The sequence below is a fragment of the Manacus vitellinus genome, unplaced genomic scaffold (genome assembly GCF_001715985.3).
Source record: "Manacus vitellinus isolate BGI_N305 unplaced genomic scaffold, ASM171598v3 scaffold_4_pilon, whole genome shotgun sequence".
NCBI lineage: Eukaryota > Metazoa > Chordata > Aves > Passeriformes > Pipridae > Manacus > Manacus vitellinus.
Window position 1 is genome coordinate 29,766,213 of NW_021940604.1, and position 24,709 is coordinate 29,790,921.

Here is a 24,709-nt window from a genome sequence, read left to right on the forward strand (position 1 = left end):
TTCTGAATAAAAAAGTACAAACCTATCTCTGTGAAATTGGCAAATAAATAGTAATATTTTCATTAAAAAATATAAAAAATTGTAGCCAATTAATGATGTAGCTATGTTGCATAATCAGTTGTGGTAATTACATTTTTAATTACTTTACCCTTAGGACCTGATTCTGATGTTGTTTCCACTGGTATAAAGCAAGGATAACTTAGATAAAATCAATGCAGCTAAACTAAAATATAATTGATGAGAGGTCAGAATTGAACCCTAAATGGTGTGCTAAAAATGGAACTAATCAGAAAGCTAAATGGGTTTATAATTTGTTCAATTGACATTTTCATGATCTAAATCTCCAAGAAGTTAACCTTTGGATATAGAACTTGGGTTTCCTTTAGAGTCTCATAGCATTCAAGGAAGTGAAGCCACTAGAAAGTCTGTAAAAAAAAAAAAAAAAAAAAAAAAGATGATTCTGTACAGTTTTAAAACCACATAGTAAATTCTTTCATTAAATGATTGATGTGTTTCCAGCTTAATAAATTTCTACATCACACAAGTCTTTGTGCAAAGTCTTCCGGTGAGCAAAAGCTGGAGAACCATTGAACCATAGCATGTTCTCAAATAACAAAAAAAATCTCCCCAAATCGAAGGTTACTTTGAGCAGTAAGGAGATTTATGAACCAATGTCTACTCAAAGTGACGAATATTTAAGATCCTTTTGAAATTATTTTTACTCTTTGTGTAATAGATAGTAGGGACATATTTTTTAAAAAATGTACCAGTTTATCATATATCATCGCATAAGTCCTTATATCACAATATTGCTGGTGTCAAAAAAAGATAAAACATAAACAAATTGAAGATATTTTGCTAAAAAAATTGTGGGTTTTATTGTTAACTAAATATGTGCATTATGTCCAAAGTAATTTTGTCTGTTGATTAGGCTCATGTTAATTTGTATTGTATATTCAGATCAATCAAATAGCTTCACTTTACAAAGTATGTTACCCCAAAGATTTTCCTCTGCTTTTGTACAGCACTGTTTTTTGAACAGCTGATGCAAACCTCCAAAGTTATTTCATTTGGGGCAATCAACATTGCACTAAATGGATTTTTTCTTGGTTGTCACAATACATGTGATTTTTTTATCATCCAGGGAAATTTTGAATACTGTATTTATGTCAGTGACAGTTCTCCCCAGTGGTAATCTCACTCTGGTCGGTGAAACTGCTTCTTCCATGCACCCTAGCAGAAGGAGTCACAGGCTGACTGCTGTGCCTGACCTTCCCCTCACGGACATGACTTTCCCTCCTGTGCAATAGGCACTAACTTCAGGTTTACTACTTCTGATATTTATCACTGTAGCAGAGATTCCCAGATGGATATTTATCCATTTGATTAAAATCTAGAGATTTAATGCTCTTTGGGAGGAGAACACCTCATAATGTGAAAGAAAATGCAAACTGTTTTTGCAAGGATTTCTTCCAGCATTCCCTGCGAATACTACCCATGTTGCTTTCAGAAATATGCCCATTGTTAGCAGTGCCATTATGATGCATTTCACAGGAAGGCTGGAATAGAAGTTGTTACACATTTTAGAAATGTTAGTAAAGTAGGTTTTTTTCCCCTCCATTGAACAATTATGTCTTTGGAAGCATCAGTTTGATTAAACCTCTGGCTTAGTAATAATTATTGTTTTATGCTAACATCTTTATGGAATATTTATATGTTTTTCTGTTAATATTTGATCAACTGCTTTTAATTTTTTTGGCATGGCACTTTGTTTCTAGATTTTGGTTGGCTATGTCTGAAACAAAATGTTTTGTTATGGGGCTGGAATTCATTCATTTATGTCTTGGACATCTTACATTAAATAAACATAATCACACTAGTCTGTAGGCCAGTTCTAAATCATCTCATACATTCCAGCACAAGCGACTTTTACTTTTTGAGAAGTCAAACTAGAGCGGCAATCTTAGCTTATACGGTAGCAATAAGAATGTATTAAGGGGGTTTTGTTAGCTGTGGTTTCTGTTGGTTTTTTTTTTTCCCATGTGTGGCTTCCTTAAAGCTGACATCTATTTGTGACTTGAGTAGATGACAGCATGAAATTCAATTACAGAAAACAGTCTCAGTCATTACACCTGTCTGCTTCCAGAGGAAAGTATTTGTAAATTGTGTTTTATCCTTCTGCTCCCTAAAACCTATGTCTGTAATTGACACTTGCCAGTAGAGATGACTGGAGACAGAAGGAGAACATAATGTGTCTGAGTAGCCCACCAGGGAGAAGAGTGTCCTCATCTTTGGGGAGTTTTGTGGTGTTTTGTTTTCTTTAATGAAGAATAATATCTGTGTGTCAAGGATTTACTGCAAGGCTGGTGGCAGATGGTTCTCTTAAAAAAAAAAAAAGTTATGAAAGATGAATTGCAAAAGAACACAGGACAAAAGAAAAAGCTAATTAACATAGAAATATTTCTTCTGCAAAGGAAAACAAATACTTCGGGAGAACAAAGGCCCCTCTCTGTTATTTGTAAGGCTGGTTTGTTACTCTAACACATTTGTAAGAATCAGGTTTGTGCCTCACATGTCAAAACTTATTCACAAAACAAGAGCTGTGGATATCTTGGGAGTCAGTGTTGTCACTTGTTACGCAACTCAGCATCCATTCAGCACTGATTGATGCCCAAGTCACCAGTTTTGGAAGAAATGAGATGCAGACATAACAGTAATATTTGTGTCAAACGTCAGGCAGGAGAAACAGGGGAGTTCATAGAATGGATCTAGATGTAGACTGTGACCAGAAAAAAAAAAATCAAAAAAATCAAAAAACATGATGGACAAGCTGTCAGCCCTGATCTCTCTAAACTGTTTAGTTTCTTTCTGGTTGGTTCTTTTTATTGGTTTCTCTCCCCAGAATTTCACCAGAGTAAAGAGCTTATAGAACTGATCCAGCTTCTGATTTTTGAGTTTGACGGAGGAATTACCAAACGATTAAGTATTTTAAATGCATCAGATATATAAAAGATATGGGCAATTAGTATTCAGGTAGCCCATTTAGGTAGTCACTGCTTCTGTTCCTCTCTGTAGACCGGCAGGTACTTAGAGAGTTTTTCAACCACAAAAGTAATGGCAAAAAATGTAATGGAGTAATTCACTCAAGTATTACTTGACTACCTTGCCTGTTACCATGTACTCAGGACATCCCCAAGTGGCTCAGAGAACTGTGTGTGCCTTTGCTCATGGCTTACAAAGCACTGTGAGCACACTGTGTTATTTTTATGAGCCGGAAAGTAGGAGAGGAAGTTAAAATGACTTCTCTATAGGATATTGTTAGTGTAAAATATCTGATTTATTTGGGGCTCTTCTTGAATGCCACAGCTTGTAAACACAGTGGGGAATTTCTCTGCCATTGATCCAAAGCAATGGGTACTAATGGCATAATACAGTGGTACTCAATAACCTTTTATCATGGACTGCTTTGTCATGTGGAGGCTTAACTGAGGGGAGAGAAATACACTCTAACAAAACAGAAAATCTTATCAATTTCTATCAATACATTTAATATTTTTCAGTATAAGAACTATCTTAATCTTTTCTCTTTTTGCATGAACTATCATATGGAATAACATGGAAATTATTGTGCATATTAGTATAAACATGAAGTGGAATGTAGGTATTTTTTTCCCAAGCATTCCAAAGACAAACTGTGACAGCTTTCTAATATGCCTTTAGTAGCACTCAAGTGAGTGCCATATTACAATGCTCTGAAATTCTTAAAAAATTTAATAATAAATAGAATAAAAAATTTATATAGATAATATATTTTATGTACATATGTAACTTTTTATGACAAAAAGATTTTGTATCTTTCTAAGAAGCAGAATATCTAAATAAGGGAAATATCTATACTGTAAAGTGTTAAAATTTGCCCAGTATCTACAAACCCTTGTCAAGGTTTGGTTTTAAGTGACTTCATGTACATCAGACAGATCCTTAGAAGCATGCAAGGGCATGTATCCTGAAGCAAGTGAGTGCATGTATCCTGAGGCATCTGTTTTCAGACTAGCACAAAAACCAGTGTGATGCCACATGCTGACCCTCAGGCCCCTGACAGCAGTAACTGCAGTTCCTCAAGGTCTACAAGCTGTTTGCCTTCCACTCGGCAATTCTGATGTCTAAGTTTCCCTTCAGAGCAAACCAGAACGTGGTAGGAGGCCAGGCTGTGACTTCACTTACATGCTTTCTCTTGGGAGCAAATTAGTGTAAAAGCCAGTGTGGAAGGGTGCCCTTTGGGTAATCTGGGTGTAGGACTGTATGGAGTATGGGGAGTTTTGTATTCTCTTCCTGAATAACCCTTTAAGAGCTAACAGTAGTATAATTTTCTGCTACTATTTTATTATATATATATATATATATATATAATGACACATGGATTCATTTTACATTTGTTGTTGGTAAAATGCCAGATTCCAGTCTCACTTAAAATCGATGCAGAGTCAAAGCAACTCTGTTATCTAAAGATTTCTACTGAGAAAGGAGACAGTGAAGACATTTAAAAAAGAAATAATAGGTTGTAACCACTGGGATGCTGATATCTCTCTTTTTCCATGCTTTTCATCTGTTAGCAATGTCCCTTTTGGGCTCAATACTCAAAACACCCTCCAACTGCTGTAGAACAGTGTTGCAGAAAAATGATGTAAAACTTCATGTAATATAAAACTTATATTGGGCCCTAAGATACAGTTTTACAGGGATGTAAAATTGATCTCATTGCTGCTGCATGAAAAGCTGTATGATTGTTGCATATCTTTGTGATATGACAAGAAAAGAGGCCAAAAGCCAAGGGGTTTTGTCCTTCAGGAAATGCTGTAAAGGTCCTGTGCATGAAAATGACAGTGTTATTGTTGATTTTGGCAAGTACAAGATGAAGCTCAGATTGACTTCAGCATGTTATTACTATTATAAGATAAAGATATACAAAAAAAGGTTAAGGAAGACTAGTAGCCCATTCATTCTTTAACCGTTGTATGAAAAATCATGAAACTGGAGTTGCAAATATAGTTTTGGTGGCATTTTTTATATAGGGTTTAGTCCTGCACTCATGTTCGTTTATGAAACTTTCTGTAGGAAGTGTGCCTGCAGGATTGAAACGCTTATTTCTTAGGATTTTAAATAGTTTGTTTCATACACATAAACTACTAAACATCCAGGATGCTGCTTCTAGAGACACACTTTTTTAAAAGTATTAAATTAAAAATCTCCACAAACAATGCTGTTGAGGGAATTGAGACACATTCAAGATTCAGGACTTTAAGAAATCTCTGAGAAATTGATTGATATGTTTCTTTTGCTGAATTACCTATTTTCAATAAGAATATGTATTCAGCTGATTTCATGCTAGCAATGGGTACATTATGCCTAATTCCTCTTACATGTAAAAGTCCAGCTTTACATATTTTCATTTTTCCATTTTAATTTATTTTTTATCTGTTTGGCAGTTTTGTTTGGTTTGGTTGTTATACTTTGTTTGAGGGGTTTTTGGTGGGTGGTTTTTTTTTTAGTTGTTGTTCTGATACAAAGTGAAGAAGATTTAATTTTGCAACTCTCTTTTGTCTTCTGGAATGCACACTTTAGATCAAAGAAAATGTTAGTCTGGAGAAACAGAGAAGGGTAGAGATTAAAGGTATGAGCAATATTATAACTTTTTCAGAGGACTCCAAACTAAATATAGTGCTTTCCAAAACAATTACCGCAGTTTTCTATACCTAATATTTGCACATATTAATAATCTACCGTATGCTTGGTTTAGCATTATGGATGTAACACATCAGTCTACCCAATTCAGTATTCTCTCTGGAACAGAATATATCCTTGGAATATCCTGCTCTTTTTGTCACCTCAGTTTTAACTTTTTCTATAACTTGATCTGAAAATGATGACTGGCTCAAAATCTATATAACTTGAAGGCTTTATCAGTAAAACCCAGCAGAGTTATATTTCTCTGTGGCTGTGATGTTGAAACCTGGGGAAAATCAATTTTTCGTTTTGCTGAATGGTATATTTGAAGCATTTAAAAAGGTGAATGAGTGTGCTGAGGGCCTGTCATTCTCAAAGTACTTTCTTATGCAACGTGTGTAGGTACATCTGCCTGTTAGCCCTGAGAGGCTGTGTGTGTTTGATGCATTGGATGTTGTGTCAGCAGGAAGGAGCAAAAGAAGAGATGAGGTATATCAGAAAAAAGTTGATAGCAAATGGTGTTTTGAACAACCTGTATCCCCCAGTGTAATATATTATGGAAATAATGATTCTGACAAGTGATGCCTCTTTGTAACCTGAAGTGATACAGGAGGGATTATGCAGGCTCAAGTCATTCAGGACTGGGTACTTAGTTGTCTAGAAATGTTGTAAGAAGTGTCTTTGTCATGAAAGACTTTGTTAGAGATGAGGTGACAAGAAGTAGATTACTAAAAAAGAAAACTGAAATACTTATTTATTATTATCGTTGTTGTTGTTATTTGTTTTGCTATAAATGTTATTTTTATTTCTGTTTTTATAGATTTATCTTTTTTTGGCAATTTAGTACCCTATTTTATCTTTTATTTATTTAAGGATGAATTATATGCTTTAACTCATTTTCAAGCTTGCTCAAATATAGTTGTTTCAAAACCGTAAAAAGGTTGTTAATTAATTAACATAGATAGGCAATGAGAAGTTGGATAAAGGTTTAAAAACAGGTGTCAGGAAGCCAGAACAAATAAAATATGAATGCAAAACCATCTATAAGAAAGCCATGGAGAGAATACAGAGGAAATTATTATACTAGAATAAAGAACAAAATGCTTCTGACCTGTACGGTCTCATTAAGCACAGATCAAGAAACACAACCCAAAAGGCAGGATAAAGATAGCATAAACATCTAGCCTCTCACATCAGTAGATTGGCTTATATAGTTGCTCTAATTTGCGGAGATTTCCTTGCAGTGACAACAAACTGGTGTACCTTGCCAGAGGAGAATACTCTGGCTTCAGTCAGTTTAATGATTCCCTTCTTCCCCTGACAAACACGAAGACACAACATAAGGTTAGGTAGCAGGCTGCATTTTAGGAATCTCATGTGATATGGGAATTACATGCAACGTGATTGTCTTCAGAGCTACATACACATGCAGTCTGTGGGGCTGGACTTTCTCTTCTTCCTCGTGTGGTTCTCCTACCAATGAAAGGTAGCTCACCTTTCAAACTAAAACCAAACCAATCTTTGACCAGTCTTGAGTGAAATGAGTATTAATTGACAGGGAATATCTGAGTTTTGAATGCTGTCTTGCAACGTTGATAAATCACTGGTATTTTATTTTTAATGGAAATTCTTTAAGAATGGAATATTCCTGTTTGTGGTGTACTTTGTACATGTACTAAGTAGGAATCTCACACAGTATATTTTGTTTCACTAATTAAAATCTTCCCCCTTTCTCTGTTCCTCCTCCTCTGCATTGCTGTTCCTTCCCCACATACAGAGTTAACTAATACTCGGTGCATGTGTTTAATAAAAGGAAACAAGTTCATTTTGCTTCATTGCTTTAAAAAAATGACTGCTATGGCCAAGGGAATGAAAAAAATTGATAAGCAAAACCAAAAAGTAGCAAATGTTGAGAATAAATTCCAGTGACCTAGGTAATATGAAATTGTTTCATGATAAGTATAAACATTAACAAGTTTGGACATCTAAAATTGTAAGATTAGCAATTTGAAAAACATTTATCTAGATGAGATTGAAAATTATACATGAAACATAATGACCTCTCTGAAATTCATTCAGGATGCTGTGGTACTCATTTAGACAAAGAAGACAACTAGTTCATGGCAAGGAAAACTAGACAGAGTAAATTAGTTTGCTGCATTCTGGAGTCTTAGATACGAAAAAGGTATGTTTCACTAATTAAAGAGTGAAAATGTCTAAGCCTTTAGAAAGAAAATGCAAAGGGAGTGAAAGAGAATGATCCTGGCTTTGTGCATCAACCCGTGGTGTTTGCCTGATACAATTCTAAGACTTTATCAGTTAGGCAGCTTAGATTAAGAGATCTTCAACTTGGATTACATTGATTATATACAACATAATAGTTCATAATGAAAATTATCATGCATGGCTTCAATCCCTAATTTTCATGGACTCTTGGAGCCTCTAATAAAATGTAAATAAATTTAATTTAAAACCCTACATGTTTTAAGTTTTAAAAAAGCTAGAAACTTCAAAATTTCATTAAGAAGTTAACGATCCAATTTTAATTTTTTAGAGGATTATTTTCTTGATTGTACTGTAGATATTTTTATTTTAATCATTATGGTTTTATACTTAATGATACTGGAGTGTGCATTCTAGATGTTTTATGTTATTTAAATTACCTGGAGAAAGTGAAGTTCAACTACTTGTTGCTTGGGGTAAGAATTTTATTTTGTTTGAACATCATCAGAATCTGTACATTATTTTACGTAGTAAAAGCTTTATGTACAGTTCTGAAATATAGTGGGATTTTTTCTTCCTAGAAAAAGGTTTAAAATTTTCAGAATTTTTGTTCAAACAAACATTTCAGTATAGAATCAGTACTAGATTCTGTGCTTGAAAAAGATATACATAAATTTATCTCTAATTTAATCTCTAATATCTCTAATATATTATCTCTAAGAAATTTATCTCAGACACCTTTCCGGTGCCTGAATCTGCTCCAAGACCAAGTCCTTGTACATATAAATGTAATTTTGCTTTTAACTGTAGGGCGCTGAGGATCAGGTCCTTTCTTTCTTTATCTTTTGCACAAGCAAAATTGATTTCCATTGAACTGAATGAGAACAAAATCGAGTTCTGCATAGTTCCAATGCCATAGCTGTTTCTATAAGTACTAGAGTACTACATCCATACAGGCAGTGTGTGTGTTTGAGGAAAACTGTGATGTTTGGCCTCCTTTGGTGCTGCACATCAGCAAAATATCTTCTGTCTTTTTTGTTAAACATGAGATAAGCTGATAAAGCAAGTTACTTTTTCAGTCTCACATTTTATTACATTCTCTCTTAAACAGTTTATGTGAGAATCAATGGCTCTGTAATGCCTGTGTATTGGGTTGGGGTTTCTTTAATTTCAAAAGGTCCTTGTTTGTGGCTGATGTTAGTTAGAAAACTTAATGTCTGTGTGTGCATGCATGCAGTGTGCATGTATGTATGTCTCTGAGAGTGAAGCAGAGGAAGACGGTGTCCCCTTTGTTTCATAAGATCTACTTCTTAAATTGTCTCGCACTTGAAGTATGGAAACTTCAGGTCTAAAGAGAGAATGTCCTGGAAAGGTTTGAACTAATGAAAAAGAGTGGACTTAGTATCTTAAGAAGGTTGTTTTCATCACCAAGTCATGTTATAATCAGATAGTGTGACAGATTATTTTTTAAGCAGAATTGCAGTCAGTCATATCAAATCAGCCTAAAATGTGATTTTGGTTCTAAAATATTATTTTTCTTTTTATGTGCATTTCAGAAACATATGCAATAAATATTTAGACTCTTAATTTACTACACATCAATCTAAAAATCTGCTTTGCTGTCATCCTCAGAACTAATTTGCTTAATTGTTACTCCTACTCCATCAATCTCAGTTTTGCACTAACTTGAAAAATGCCACTTTTTGCTGTTTGCACTTTAGTTCAATTTCTATTCTAAGTTTATGAACAGTAATAGGGTACTGCTTGAATATTCATTAGCTTTGTATTGTGAGTTATGAAAAAGTGCTTTATTTTACCTTAATGAAAGTGGCTCAGCATGGGGTGGATCAGTAATGACGTTTGATTTTAGGCGTCCGACAAATTTGCTTTTTATTTATTGACACATCTTGTCCAAACAGCTCCCTCGCAAGTTAGTGGAGTAATGAAAGAAAGAGTACTGCAGAGGAGCGTCGAGCTTTCCTGGCAGGAACCAGAACATCCCAATGGAGTCATTACTGAATATGAAATCAAGTATTATGAGAAAGTAAGTGCTAAGATTATCTGTAATGTACAACAATGTGTTGTTTGCTTTATGTTGGTTTGCTGTGTTGTGAAACAGTGTTAAAGGCATCAGCTATCAACTATCCTGTCTCTCCAAAGTCAGTGATTTTGTTTATTTTTAATAACTAGCTAAATCCTGCAATTATTATTGCTATCATATGTCTCATATATTGTATTGTGGCATACTAAAAATGAAATATACACTTGGAAGTCTGCCTTTTTTCCTTTTTTTTTTAAAAAACTGTTAAGTTGGACTTGGATATTTTACCACTACACTGTTGTTTTTCTGTCTCCTTTACACCATGTTTGAAGCTTGTTTCATTTCCTTCCGTGTCACTGTAATTCTGCTCTTTATATGGTGTATCAAATGCAACTCCTGACTGCACTTTTTGTTTCCATATGAGCTGGGCAGCTTTGACTTAATGTCTGAAAATTTCCAAAACACTTCCTACAATTTCAGCAAATAAATATTTCTTATTTGTCCTTTTCAAAAGGACCAGCATTGTGAAATTTATTTTTCACTTGTTCTCTCAACACAATAATGAATTGAAGGCTGCTTTTCAATAGTAGATGAAGTGATCTCTGTTTCTGGTAGAGTGAAATTGCAATCTTACTGATGTCAAGTCAGAGTTTTGCCATTCATTTCAGCGTGTCTAAGGCTTCATTCATGATAACTTTGAAGTACTTCAGAATAAAAAAATTCTGACAACCGTAAGCTGGATGAAAGCAGAGTGAAGGCAGGTCGTGCAGCTATATGTTTTTCACAGGACCCAGACTAAGTGTGTCTACTCCAGATTCCCTGGGAAATTGACTGCATAACATAACATACTCCTAATTTTTATAAAACATTCTGTGAAAAACAAAGAACAAATTAAAATAAAAAAAAAATTAACAAAGGAGTTCCTTTGTGATCATTCATGAAGACATTTCATGTCTGCAAACAAGGTAATAGTACCTCCATGTCAAAAAGACCATGTCAGTTTACTAGGTAACATGGAATTAGGTAAATTCAGACCACATTGGATCTAATCTCAAGTGTCATATTTGATTTTCAGTGCTGAATTACACAAATATACTTATCAAAAGATCTTTATATGATTTGGGAAAGCAATATAATGTTTATTTGTTGATGCTAACCTCCAGTTTAAGTTGTTAAAAACTCTTATGACAAAATTTATCAGATCTCTACAGATAATTAAGCAAGTCTTTTAAAGAAATTTTACTAATTAAACAAGTCTTTTAAAGGACTTTTACTAATTTTAGCAGGTAATTTTTGTTCTGACAGCATTTGTGTGTGCATACACACATAACTAAAGTCCACATATTTAAAAAGAGTTTACAAGGGCAATACTGTCCTCTGCGCAAAAAAAAAAAATTGCAAACCAAAAACCTTGGAATTTTTTTAATATACAGAGCAGTTTCTAATCTGGTAAAATACAGTAAATAGTTTAAATAGGTAGTGTAAAATGACAGAAAAATTATCAATATACTAGATTTTTCATATGCTAGCTTTTAGAATGTGGCTTTTAGAATATTATTTTTCCTATATGTTCATACTACTTTAAATAACCAGCAAAATTTCACTGCCAGTTTGCTGTATTTGCAAAAAAAGAATTGATGTTAAAGTTCTTTTGTAATAGAAGGAAATCTCCTAATATTATCCTTATTACAGTGAAATTAATAAGAGAATACAAAGCTTATTCTACAGTCACTGATAAACTGGGCTATATATCTTCAACTGAGACAGTTTTTGCACAAATACTTAAATGTTTGTTTTCCTTCCAAAATAGTGAAGTTCAGCTTTAAAAGTACTTCCTAATCTTGCTCAGAATGAGAGAGGCTGTTTAAGTTTTGTTCCACTAGTTTAAAAGAAAAAAAAAGATCTGAACTTTCAGCTCCTTTTAGAGCTAAATTAAATCAAACATTTCTGTCCTTCTGAAATATTCTGATAACTGTTTTTTTCACCTCTCACTTCTGGCTAGGGCTGGAATGGAAACTGCCTGAAATCTCCAAAGTAAGCCTGTCCTGTGAGATTTCTAACTCAGGTTATTTTTATTTCTTTGTTATTTATTTTGAATGCAAGAACTGTTGGCAATTCAAATAAGCCTTATTTATGCATCAAAACCCAAACACTGAAATTCCACTGTGGCTTACAGTCCCAAACCTGTTTATGGTTTTCTTACACTTGTTTCTTGTCTCTCAAGCATTCCTGTTCTTTCTCACATACCAACATACATTCCACCATTGTCCTCACTTACAGATGATTTAAATCCTCTTGGACAAGATATGAAGAAGTTGTTGCTAGCCAAGACGACGGGCTTGCTCAAGTAACAGACTGGGCAGGAACTAGGAAAAACCATTACTGAATCTCAGAAAAGAAATCATATACTTTCTGTTAAACCTTGTATTTCAGCAAAAGCCTTTGCTGCTTTACTGACTGCAAAGGGGAAGGTTCTCCATAAATTTTAGCTGGTGAAGTACTATTGAAATGAGTACAAATTTATTCCTTCCCTCTGTATCTGTCTCATTAGCGCTGCTGCATACGGCTCATGCTTCTCTGGTCATGTGGTGCATTCAGATGGTTGGTTAATTCATCTCTTCTGCCCTTCAAATCAGGGTTGCATCTGCCACCAAAAATCAACAGGGCTGCACATATCTATGCTGAAAGATAATCTGTGTCAGTAAATGTGATGAATAAGTAGGGCTTTTTGAATACTGTAATGATCTGTGATACAGCTTTTGTACTATTTGAAAGTGAGTTATTACTCATAGGGTTTGTAATCTTTCAGCTTTAAATTTGGGGAGTGTCATACTGAGCTTCTTTCCCTGGGTTCTTCTTTATAACATAGAGTCTAAAACTGAGAAAAGACTAAAAGCCAGAGGAAAAAAATCTGAAGTGAAAACTGAGTTAAGGACCTCAGAAATTGTACAAAATCCAGGCAATTATACATTGGCAATATTGTATTTGTTAAAGATGTTGGAAGAGTAAAATGTCAAAGCAATGATGTCAGTTGGAGTTTTGCCATTCATTTCACAATGTCTAGGACTTCATTCATGATAACTTTGAAGTACTCCAGAAATAAGAAAAAGCTGACAACAAAAAACAGGTTAATGCAGACTGAAGGCAGGTTGCACAGCTATATGTTTGTCGTGTTCTTACGATGAAAAAGTGAATTTCCCTGTCCTTGAACTGTTTAGACCCCATGGATCCCCCTGGAAATCTGTGGTTATTTCTCATCAAAATTTCACAAAATGTAATCAGAGCCTAAAAAGGAATCATTTTTTGTCTGGATGTTCTATGAGCAACAACGTGAGCATCCCATTTGAATTTTATGTTACACTTAGAGCTCTTCATTGCATTGACAATGTTTTGTAATACTCCACAGAGTATGCTTTATTTTTTATGTTAGGGGAAAAGAGCATTCAGCAAATTGAAATAAACTACCCAGGCTGGCTGTCAGTTGCTGTTGTGCAACCATGATAAAATCTGATCTGTAAATGTCATTTAATCTTTGTCTTATTGTTTCCAGGATCAAAGGGAGAGGACCTATTCAACAGTGAAAACCAAATCCACTTCAGCTTCTATTAATAACCTAAAGCCAGGAACAGTGTATGTTTTCCAGATTCGTGCATTTACTGCTGCTGGTTATGGAAATTACAGCCCTAGACTGGATGTTGCCACACTGGAAGAAGCCACAGGTAAGCAATTAGGTTTACAGGGAATTAACCATTTCTGTAGAGGTAGTAAGTAAAGCAAGAAAAGAGTTATAAGCATTATAATTACAATTAGAAGGAATGAAATTCTACAAGAAAGTGGATTTTTGTAACTGTGTTTTGAAGGATGAGCTTCAATAATTTGTTTTACCATAGAACTGAAAATTAGTCTTATAATTAGCTGGGGAAGATTTGTAACATATCAGGTTCATCTCCTCTGCTGTCCTTCTAATACAAAGACTTCCTTTTTTTAAAATTCAAATACACATTTCTTTCTCCCCACAAAAGAAGTGAGTAGTGATGAGCTGAGTAACTCATCTTCTGATTCTTCTGTCACTGGGGAGAAGGAAGGAGGAGATTTCAACCCACAGAGGCTTCTCTGGGTCATTTGTTTCATTTGATTTCCTGAAAAAATCTTGATAGTTTTGTTTAAGCTGTAAATCCGTCTTTAGTGTATTTTGAATTCATTGGCAATGAATTGTGCCCGTATTTGCCTAAAATTCATACTGATACCTTTTTTATTCACCAGTGTAGATATGTGCTTGCATGTTTAGAGAAAATATTCCACATTTTGCATCTTCAGAAAGAAACTCTTCCATCAGTGAGACCTGTCAACTGTGAGCCCATTCTCAGGAACTGTCTGTGTTCCTGGCAGCTCCACCACTCTGTTGCAGACCCAAATTTGGTTACCCTGTTTTGGAACATTTGCTTCAGGTTGACCTGCCTGACAGCAGGTCAGCCAGAATTGGAGCTGGGAATCCATAGCCTACAAGTTCAAAGGGTATGGATGCCATACCCTCTCTGCACTCTATGCAGCCTATCTAAGGTGCAGACACATATTATTGCATCTTATTAATTGCAGCCAGGTGTTGCCTGAACAACTTGTGGGCATCCTTAAAACACAGTGGTTAGGTCTTGATTCCACCTTAGTTTTACACAGAATATAAAAACTATAAATAATGAATAATACCACATATCTAATAGACATAATTGAAATAGTAATTATCATAATAGCAGCAATAAGCTGTTATTACTAATATTATTAGCTCTGTGTCTAATAGCATACTTTCCATCTGTAGAGTTCTGCTTTTGGAAGAGTCAGTAGCAGAATCCCCATTTTGCAGAATGGGAACCTAAGGTACAGCCAGAAGTAATTTCTTATTTTGAGTAGTTTTCTGGAAATTAGAAGTCTGTCATAATCAGACATAAGTTTCTGCTAATTAGCTAATTTATTGTCCATAGTGGTTTAAAATTAGTTCTTAAAAATGTTTCCCCAACATTTCCTTAAGTATCTGCATATTTTTTATATACTGAATGTAAGCATTCTGGTAGCTGCTAAGATTAGCAATGATAATTTCAGAGGAAAACAGTCTTGACTGGAGTTTGGTCAACATATGGAAGATTAGGAAATCCTATAATAAATGCATCACTGACCAAGCTCCTGTACCCTTTTTCTCACTCAAGTGATGAAAAAATGCATATAAACCAGAAAGATGCTTTGCCAGCATGCACAGCAGGTTTTTTCCTTGTCACAAGCCAGCTTTGTGTTTGAGATGCCATGTAAAAATGTCCTGTCTTTTCATTAAAGAAAATTTTAAAAGTGACATATTTTCCATTAACTTGAGAGGATGCTATAAAATATAATTCCTATCAAGGAGAAGCTTCCACAATTTCCCATATACAATTTTCAGAAAAAAATTGTTGGTAAAAAGATAGTAAATCTCATTAAATTCCTCTAAAATAGTTTTACACAAAAATATTTGTTTCTCATATTTATTTATAGTTTTACGAGAACTTGTGGTCTAATCAAATTAGTCTTTTGTTAGCATTTTAAATGAAGATCTTTATTGGATCATTTTTAAGAAATATGCCTCAAGTGAAGTACTGTACTGTTGAACACTAAACCAGTAAGTATTATGCTGCAGTTTAGAGGCATTGTCTTCTCATTATTCCAGTGGATTTCTGAATGCAGCTTTTAAAAATCTCATAAGTGTTTCAAGAGGAAAATACACACATAAATTATGTAAGAATATATATAATGACCATCACAATCGTGTAGTCATGTTGCCTGAGTGGATTTCTCCTGGTACATAACTGGTTGGCACTTTTGGTTGGTGCTGTTAATTAGGTAGATTTTTGTATCATGCTCCATTTTCTGAATTGTGATAGAAACTGCATAGCCACTTTTCACTGTTCAAAGAACTACATCCATTATAATAATATTACTGATATGCAAAATATACATATTTTATGCCTATATTGGAACATATCATATACGTGGTGTATTGCATAAATATTTAGGTAAAAATTTCATGATTATGAAGTATACATGTTTTATAAAGGCAAAATATTTTTATTATATACTTTGTTTGTCACAGTTCAAGTCAATGACTCTAGTAATTGTATTTTTTTGTTGTCTGGGTGTTAGAGACAAAAGTGCCTCACGAAAAACACACAAATGCATGGAATATCACTTAAGTGGTAATTTTATCTCTTGGTTCACTAAAATATTTAAAAGTCAAGTTAAATGGCTTGAGGCCAGTGGACCTAAAGATGATCCTGAGCTTTTTGTAATTGAAGCAGATTTTTTCACTTGCAGAATCACAGAATCAATTAGGCTGGAAAAGACCTCTGAGAGCTTTGGGTCCAATCTTTGACTTTGTTATGGCTCTCACTGTTAAAGTAAAAGCACTCCACAAAACCTGACGTGACAGTCTTTGCTTTTTCCTTTTGCCATGAATCAGTTTAAATCAAACAAGATTAAAGCAGTATGCATATGTAGCTTTTATTTCTAATGTCTGAAATAACAATACTACGCATTTTTATAGAAGGCATAAAGCAAAATATTTAAGAAAGAAATATTTGGTGTACATGGCTCCAATTATAACTGCAGCTTTTGTGATGGACTTCACCAGAAATTCTTTTTTACAAATTGTACTTTCAGGTTGCTTGCATGCTAAAAGGTTGCTGGAGCAGCAGCACAGCATTTTCAGCTAATATCCATTTCAAATTGTCCAGAGTGTTTAGATACCCATTCCCCATCCCTACAGCCATGTATTTAAAAGGTGGTTTTCAGTCCTTTAAATTAAGCATTGTGAGTTGGATGTGCACATATCATAGCGCCAGACCAGATATCAGCCCATGTAGCAGCTCCCTGTCTCACTCCGGGTCTGAGCACAGTTTAAGCAGAGGTAAGGACAGACTTCTCTGTCCTGCTGCTGGTTTCCTGTCATCACCATTTGGGCAACACCAGTGACAGGGCAACCATGCCATGCACTCCCTGAAAGGGTCTTCTGCATCACAAAATCATTCCTCTAAGAACACTCTAGCATCTTTATTTCTGCCAAACCACAGGGATCATTCCAGAAGCTGGGTTCTGATTTACCCTTACACTAACAGAGTTCATCACACAGAAGAGAGAATCAGCAGAGTACCTGAACAGTCAAATGTCTTAGAATGATGTCACTGAATTCATACCAGACCATGCCCACAGTCAAGCCCCATTTTTTAAAGATGTAAAATTGCATCATATAATACATTGCATCCCACCTATCTTACCAGTTGGCCAGTGTACCACGTCCCAAACATTTTCCAGAGCCCAAAAAGCATCCTCTGCTTGCTTCCAGAATGTGCCAGTACCCAAAATCTGTGAGGCAGTTACACAGAGCAACCCACTCACATATGTCGGCCTCTATGCTCTCATCTTGGCTACTGGATTAGGTGACAGGCTGGGCTGGGGATTTTTCCAAACATTTTTGATGGATGAAGCTTCACACCCTCGCCACTGTGACAGGATACTGCCTCTTCTTCACTTTCAAGTGAGGTTTGCACTGAAGTTCAAAGAGAGAAGGGAACAGTTTAAGGAAATGCTATATTTTACAGAAATTTGACATTCTTTGGGATTGTCTATTTTGATGGCCTGATTATGTTATAGAAACTGAGTATTACTTACACACCTACTCTCATGCACAAGACAGTCACCACTGATTTCTTAGAAGTTCCATGAGTGGGATGCAGCCAAGCCTGCAGAAGCATCCTACTGACCTGGGTATCTCAGAAAGTTATAGTTACTCAAAGATAAGCATTCATTCTTTTCAGGTAAAGAGTAATATTAATAATGTGATCTTTCTCAACTGCATTAGGTAGAATATAGAAAAAATACAGAGTTTCTTTAGGAAATAAAATTGAAGGGGATGGGTGTGTGAGTGTGTGTGTGTGTGTATGTGTGTAATTTTCTTCTAGTGCAGATTATTCTAAATCTGTGTAGTATAACAGGGGGGTTGTTATTGTGTGTGTAGGGAGAACAGTCGGTACAAGTCAGTGTCACTGCCAAAATAATTCATGTTGATTGGCTCACTTCTTCCAAGAAAAAAATGGTTTATTTGTTTCTATGGGAACTTCTGAAGTCTGCAACAGGAACCCAATTCTGTGAAATTCATAAAATCCTCTTGTAGACATTATAGTTGTTACCACTGCCAGCAGTAATTCCATCATACCATCTACAATTTCGTTTACCAGCTATTAGTTTAGTTTCCTTTTTTTTTTCTTCTCTTTCACCTGTCTGCTGCATTTTGATCATGGGGTGGTTTACATGGCATCAGGCCTGCTGGAGACAGATGGGGATCACCTGTCTAAAAGAGGGAAAAGGATTCTAGTTTGTGAGTTGGCCAGGCTGATTGACAGGGCTTTAAACTAGGTTTGAAGGGGGAAAGGGATAAGACCAACCTTTCTAGAGATGAGCCTAAGGGCAGCATGCCAGTGTTGGGGGTGAAATCAATAGCCCAGTTGCAGTGCATCTGCACCAATGCACGCAGCATGGATAACAAACAGGAGGAGCTGGAAGCCATCATGCATCAGGAAAGCTATGACATAGTCACCGTCACAGAAACTTGGGATGACTTGCATGACTGGAGTGTTGCAATGGAAGGGACAGGAGAGGAAGGGGAGGTGGTGAGGTAGCTCTGTGCACTAGGGAGTGTTTCAACTCAATGATAGTGATGATTAGGTTGGGTGCCTATGGGTAAGGATCAGGGAGAAGGCTAACAAGGCAGACACCGTGGTGGGAGTTTGTTATAGACCACTCAACTGGGTTGAAGAGGCAGATTAACTATTCTATAAGTTGCTGGATAATGTTTCACAATCTCTAGGCCTTGTTCTTGTGCAAGACTTTAACTTGCCAGATATCTGCTGGAAACTGAACACAGCAGAGAGGAGGTTGTCTAGGAAGTTCCTGGAGTGTGTGGAAGATAACTTCCTGACACAGATGGTAAGGAAGCCTACCAAGGGCGATGCCCTGCTAGACCTGCTCTTTATGAACAGAGAAGGGCTGGTGGAAGATGTGGTCGGCAGCCATCTTGGGCATATAAACCATAAAAAAATTGAGTTTTCAATTCTTGATGAAGTAAGGAAAGGGGTCAACAAAACCTCTACCTTGGATATCCAGAGGGCAGACTTTAGCCTGTTCAGAACACTGGTTCAGAGAGTCTTTTGGGAAACAACCCCTAAATACAAAGAGGTCCAGGAAGGCTGGCCATATTTGGAAAGGAAAACTTAAAGGCAAAGGAGCAAGCTGTCCCTGTGTGCTGAAAGATGATCCAGCAGGGAAGAAAACCAGCCTGGCTGAATAGGGAGCTTTCACTGGAACTCAGGAAAAAGAAGAGTTTATAACCTTTGGAAGAAGGGGCAGGCAACTCAGGAAGAGTACAAGGATGTCATCAGGTCTCATGGAAAGAAAACTAGAAAGACAAAGACTCAGCTAGAACTGAATCCGGCCCCTACTGTGAAAGATAATTAAAAGTGTTTTTATAAATACATTAACAGCAAAAGGAGGGCCAAGGAAAATCTGCATCCTTTTTTGGATGTGGAGGAAAACACTGTAACCAAGGATGAGGAAAAGGCTGAGGTACTTAATGCCTTTTTTCACTCAGTCTTCAGTAGTAAGACTGGTTTTCTTCAGGGCAACTAACCCCCTTAGCTGGTAGACAGAGACAAGAAGCAGAATAGACACCCTGCAACCCAGGAGGATATATTAGTGACATGCTGTGTCACTTAGACATTCACAAGCCTACAGGGCTGGATTGGATACAGACAAGGATGCTAAGGGAGCTGGCGGAAGAGCTTGCCAATCCACTCTCCATCCTTTACCAGCAGTCCTGGCTCACCAGGGAAGTCCCAGACAACTGGAGGTTGGCCAGTGTGACGTCTATCTACAAGAAGTGTTCAAAGGAGGATCTGGGCAACTACAGGCCTATCAGCCTGACATCAGCACCAGGGAAGGTAATGGATCAGATCATCTTGAGAGCCATCACACAGCATGTCCAGGATGACAAAGCAATCAGGCACAGACAGCATGGGCTTACAAAAGGCAGGTTCTACTTGACCTGCGCAATCTCTTTTTATGACCAGGTGACCTGCTTAGTGTAGGAGGGAAAGGCTGTGGATATAGTCTACCTGGCCTTCAGTAAAGCCTTTGACACTGTCTCCCACAGCATTCTCCAGGAGAAACTGACAGCCCATGGCTTGGACGGGTGCATTCTTCACTGGGTTAAAAACTAACTGGATGGCCAGAGAGTGGTGGTGAATGGTGCCACATCCAGCTGGCAGAAGGTCACTAGTGGGATTCCACAAAGCTTAGTGTTAGGGCCGGTTCTGTTTAATATCTTAATCAGTGATTTGGACAAGGGGATCAAGTGCACCCTCAGTAAGTTCTCAGATGAAAATAAGTTGGATGGGAGCATTGATCTGCTGGAGGGTAGGAAAGCTCTGCAGAGGGATCTGAATCCGTGGGCTGAGGCCAATTTGATCTTGGAGGTCTTCTCCAACCTTAATAATTCTATGACTTTATGACTGGTGCCTTATGTCTCCTCCTCTGTCCATCTCCTGGTCTAGATTCTCACTTACAAATCAACAGAGCTCCACAGAGTTCAGTAGCACTGTGCTCATTTAATTCGGCTGAGTACATGGCCACCCTTAGTAGATGTCAGGCAAACAGTGTATTTAACAAACCTCAAGGTTTCTCAGACTAAGTATTTACATAGTCAGTTTACCTTAATGTGGCATGCATAAATTCACATATATTAATAGAATTGGCATATATTAATAAAAAGAGCCATAACGTGTGGCTATTTTAGCATATAAATTCTCTGAAGCACGGAGAAGTCCATTTTGTATATGTGGAAGCACCTTTTTGTTGCTAACAGAAACAAATGATAAGTAATAATAGCTATTTACAATGATTATTAGCAGTAAGAGATTGAAATATGCTAACTAGGTAGTCTGTGTTAAGAGCATTTCAGCTCATTTTTCTTAGAGTTAAGACACTATTTTCTTGGAAACCATGAAAGTCATATCAAGGAGCTTTAGAGGGAAAGCTTGAAGCAGAGTTCTTCAGGGATTACTCCTCTACTGTACCTCCTTGGAGGAATATCCAGGTCTTACCTCTTAGGAGGGAGTCAACAACTGAGCAAAACAGAAGGCAGCACAACAGTAGGAGGGAGTGGAAGTGACTGGTGCTAGCGGTGCTGGCTTTCAGCTAATGGCTGTACTGCTTTGGCCAAGGAAATTCCAGCTTGGCTCCTTTTTATTCAGTGTAGACAATCATTTACTCATACAGCATTGGGTTAAATTTCCAGTGAAGACCCTTCTTTAGACTAGTATTATCAATATAATAGTTTCAGATAAAAACAGGCTACAACAGTAGACAATCTACAATTCATGATGATTGACTTAAAGTTTTGCAGTCCCTTTGTAGTGATTAATTTTTAACTAATCTCTTCTCTGTGCTCTGTTTGCAGCCACAGCTGTTTCCAGTGAACAGAATCCTGTTATTATCATAGCTGTGGTTGCTGTGGCAGGAACCATCATTCTGGTCTTCATGGTGTTTGGTTTCATCATCGGACGAAGGTATTGCATCTTTCATGGGCATTAGCACATCTGACCCCACTCTTGTGAACTCTTCAGACATAGTCTGTTCTGGGATAGTAACTTGCAACACTAAAACAGAAATAATTTTTAGTAAGGACAGTTTTCATTTAAATTCCCTTATCAATTATATGGTTTGTCCTATTACCTTGGCAAGACACTTAAATCAAGATGTTCTTTTTGTACTATGTAAATGTGCTGTAAAAGGAACCCCTAGCAGGTTCTTTAACTGTACTCCTCAAAATCCCTCTTCCTGTTCGGTTTTCTCACGTGGAGAAATCTGACACTTTATCTGATCAACCTTTAAATGACTTTACATTCAAGAAAAAGAGACACAGCAGTAAGTTTAAGAATACCCTCATGTAAAGCAGTCTTGTACTTTTAAGTTCTTTAATCCTCTGTTTTATCTGTTGAAGCTTTTCACCAGAACTAGAATTTTTTTCTTTAGGACCTGTCCTGACTGGTATTTGATACAAAAGCCTTTTGATTGCACCTGTTCGTGATTTATTTAAAACTTTGCTGTCAATAGAATTATAGGTGAAAGTTTCAAAGGGCCTACAGCAGTTAGGTGCTCAGTGCCTGAAAATCCCAGCCTGCAGAACTGATTTTGTCAGGACTTTAGACATGAGAAGTAAATAATTATTTACCAGTAAAACTAGTGGTTTACTTTCTTTTCAGGCATTGTGGCTACAGCAAAGCAGATCAAGAAGGGGATGAAGAACTTTACTTTCATTGTAAGTGTTTTGCTTTTTTTCCCCCCTTTTAAAAATTCCCAACTGCGGTAGTGTAGACAATACTATAGTGTAGACAATACTAAAACAAGACTCCATGAAAGACAATACCATGGGAAATTCAAAAATGCTGTGTAAATAACAAGCAGGAAGTTAAACACTGTAAAAATGTGACCTACAGAAAAGGAATGCAGATTAAAGACAACATTGCTCACACAGATGGTTTTATTTCTATACATGTCTATGATATACTGTTGTTTTCATTCTGCATTTTTGTTTTCTTCTTGTTGCTTTGAATATATGTTTCACATTGTCCTAATGATCCCTCTGAGGTGCAGTATTCATGAGACCTTTGCCTAAGATATCTTTACCTCAGGCAAACTTCAGATTAAGAAAGTGAGTAACTGCATCACCCTAAAAATGAAGCTGTTCTGCTCAAAAGCTTTTTTTTGCTGCTGTGAATACTGTACCATCAATATTTACCAAACATAATGTCCTTAAAAATTGAATATTTAATATGAAAAGAAAGAGCATCCACTTTGTTACTGTTTGGGTTCTAGAATCACTTACCTAGCCAACAGTAGCACCTAAAGCCTCTTTTATTAAAATTGCATCTACCGTCTGAACTTATACTAGAATGGTGGGAAAATTCAATAAAACACATCTTTCTTGGGTTAATGACAATTGAAAATGTCAGGGAAATATAAAGGAAGGATTATGCAAGAATACTTTCATTTTTATCCAAATATTGTTTAAAAAATTTCTTATTTTAGCCCTTTCTCATTTCTACTGCTTTCACTTTTAAAAATCCCCATTATGTCCTTGAAGGAAAAGATCAGCTATGTATTCTTGTATTTCATTATATAAACAAAAGGAACATACTAGCTAAATAATTTCTTTCCTTATCTCCATTATTGGTGACATTTGGTTTTGTTTCAGTGAAAATGTAAATTAATTAATATGAAACCTGCTACATAATAATTGATAGTTGATCCAGAAATATATATATAGACTTTATAGATGTTCATTTCCCTCATTATCCTTTCAAGAAATCTGGTTATCCAGCAAATCAGAAGATTAAGCATACACAATCTTTTTTAAAATCACGTCACAAAATACAAGTAACTTTTTGCCAAGGTAGTTTTTCATCATCTGTTGGTTGTAGATGTAGTATTTAATTTCATTTGATAGCCATGTAGAGAATAAGATGGAACCCACTGCTGTGGCCACCAGCCTGGTCACAGAGCTGTGAACACCAGTTTGGTGGCGTTTTGCTCCATAACATGTAGACAACATTCTTCTGTACTGGGGCACCAGATTTTCAAAAACATAACTTAGAACAATCACTTAACAAAAACTTACAAGAGAAACATTTTTTTAAAGCAGATTTTAAAGCACTGCATCATAGATTTCATTTCAGTTCCCTTCATCTCTCTGTGACCCCAAGTGCTACACTTGAAGATACAACTACAGTGGAGGAGTTTAGTCAGGCAATTCAGATTTATATTTGGGTTCCTCCTCCCATTTTGATCTAGCATTGTCTGCAAATGCAGGCCAGCATTATTTCACATTGCTATGCCAGGATAGCCTTGGCCTGTCAAAATGTTGTATGACAGCTTGAATAAAAAAACATTAGAGGCCCACTTGAGATTTGCAAGGTTACTTCCAATCCAGGCCCCTTATCACAAACACAGGAGGATGGTTCCTTCTCCGTCCTGTTGCCTAAAAGCATTATTAGAGCTGGTCGACCTATGGCTTTGTTCTCATTTTCTCCAATGTCTTTTAGTTTTAAGAAATAAATATTTATAATTTTTAAAAATTGCAGTATTGTCAGTACAACTGGAAAAACATCTATTTAACCATATAATATGACAAATAGTAACATCTGGGCAACATTTCAAACAATTTCTCTGGTTGTAAATTCATAAGATTACTCAATAAATTTCTCTAGGTTTTTCCTTTTATGAGGGTTTGTGTTTGTGTCATTAATACCATCTGAAAAACAAATACACACGATTGCTAAGCTATTTTTCAATATATTTTCAAATTTAAAATATTTTATGTTAAATTAAAAGAATACAAAGGAACTGTAAATTATTTATGTTTTGTTCTGACTTTTGTTCCTGTTCTTGTATATCAGCATATCAATTAGCAGAGAAACATTTTTGCATTTTGATATTGAATTCTAATTCACTGATTTAATTAAAATCAAGAGTATAATCTTTGTGAGCAAATTTCTTTCGTAAAAATTTCTTGATTAGTAGATTTTCAGGGTTGCTCTACTATCACCAGGAGTTTCTACTTTGACCAAAAGAGCAGAAAATAATTTACCTGAA

The 24,709-nt window shown here is 36.0% G+C and overlaps 1 protein-coding gene across 8 annotated transcripts in view; it reads left to right on the plus strand.

The window, feature by feature from the left end:
- Positions 1 to 24,709, plus strand: part of EPHA7 (EPH receptor A7) — a 161,778-nt gene that overhangs the window by 108,721 nt on the left and 28,348 nt on the right. For 7 of the 8 annotated variants that reach the window (XM_018078041.2, XM_008931990.3, XM_018078042.2 and 4 more), the window contains 4 exons: positions 9,867 to 9,991; positions 13,539 to 13,707; positions 21,516 to 21,624; positions 22,321 to 22,376. In XM_018078041.2, the coding sequence (XP_017933530.1) occupies positions 9,867 to 9,991; positions 13,539 to 13,707; positions 21,516 to 21,624; positions 22,321 to 22,376 (459 nt within the window). Of the gene's footprint in view, positions 1 to 9,866; positions 9,992 to 13,538; positions 13,708 to 14,801; positions 14,861 to 21,515; positions 21,625 to 22,320; positions 22,377 to 24,709 lie in introns of those variants that run through there. The other variant, XM_018078046.2, reaches the window with a different exon arrangement.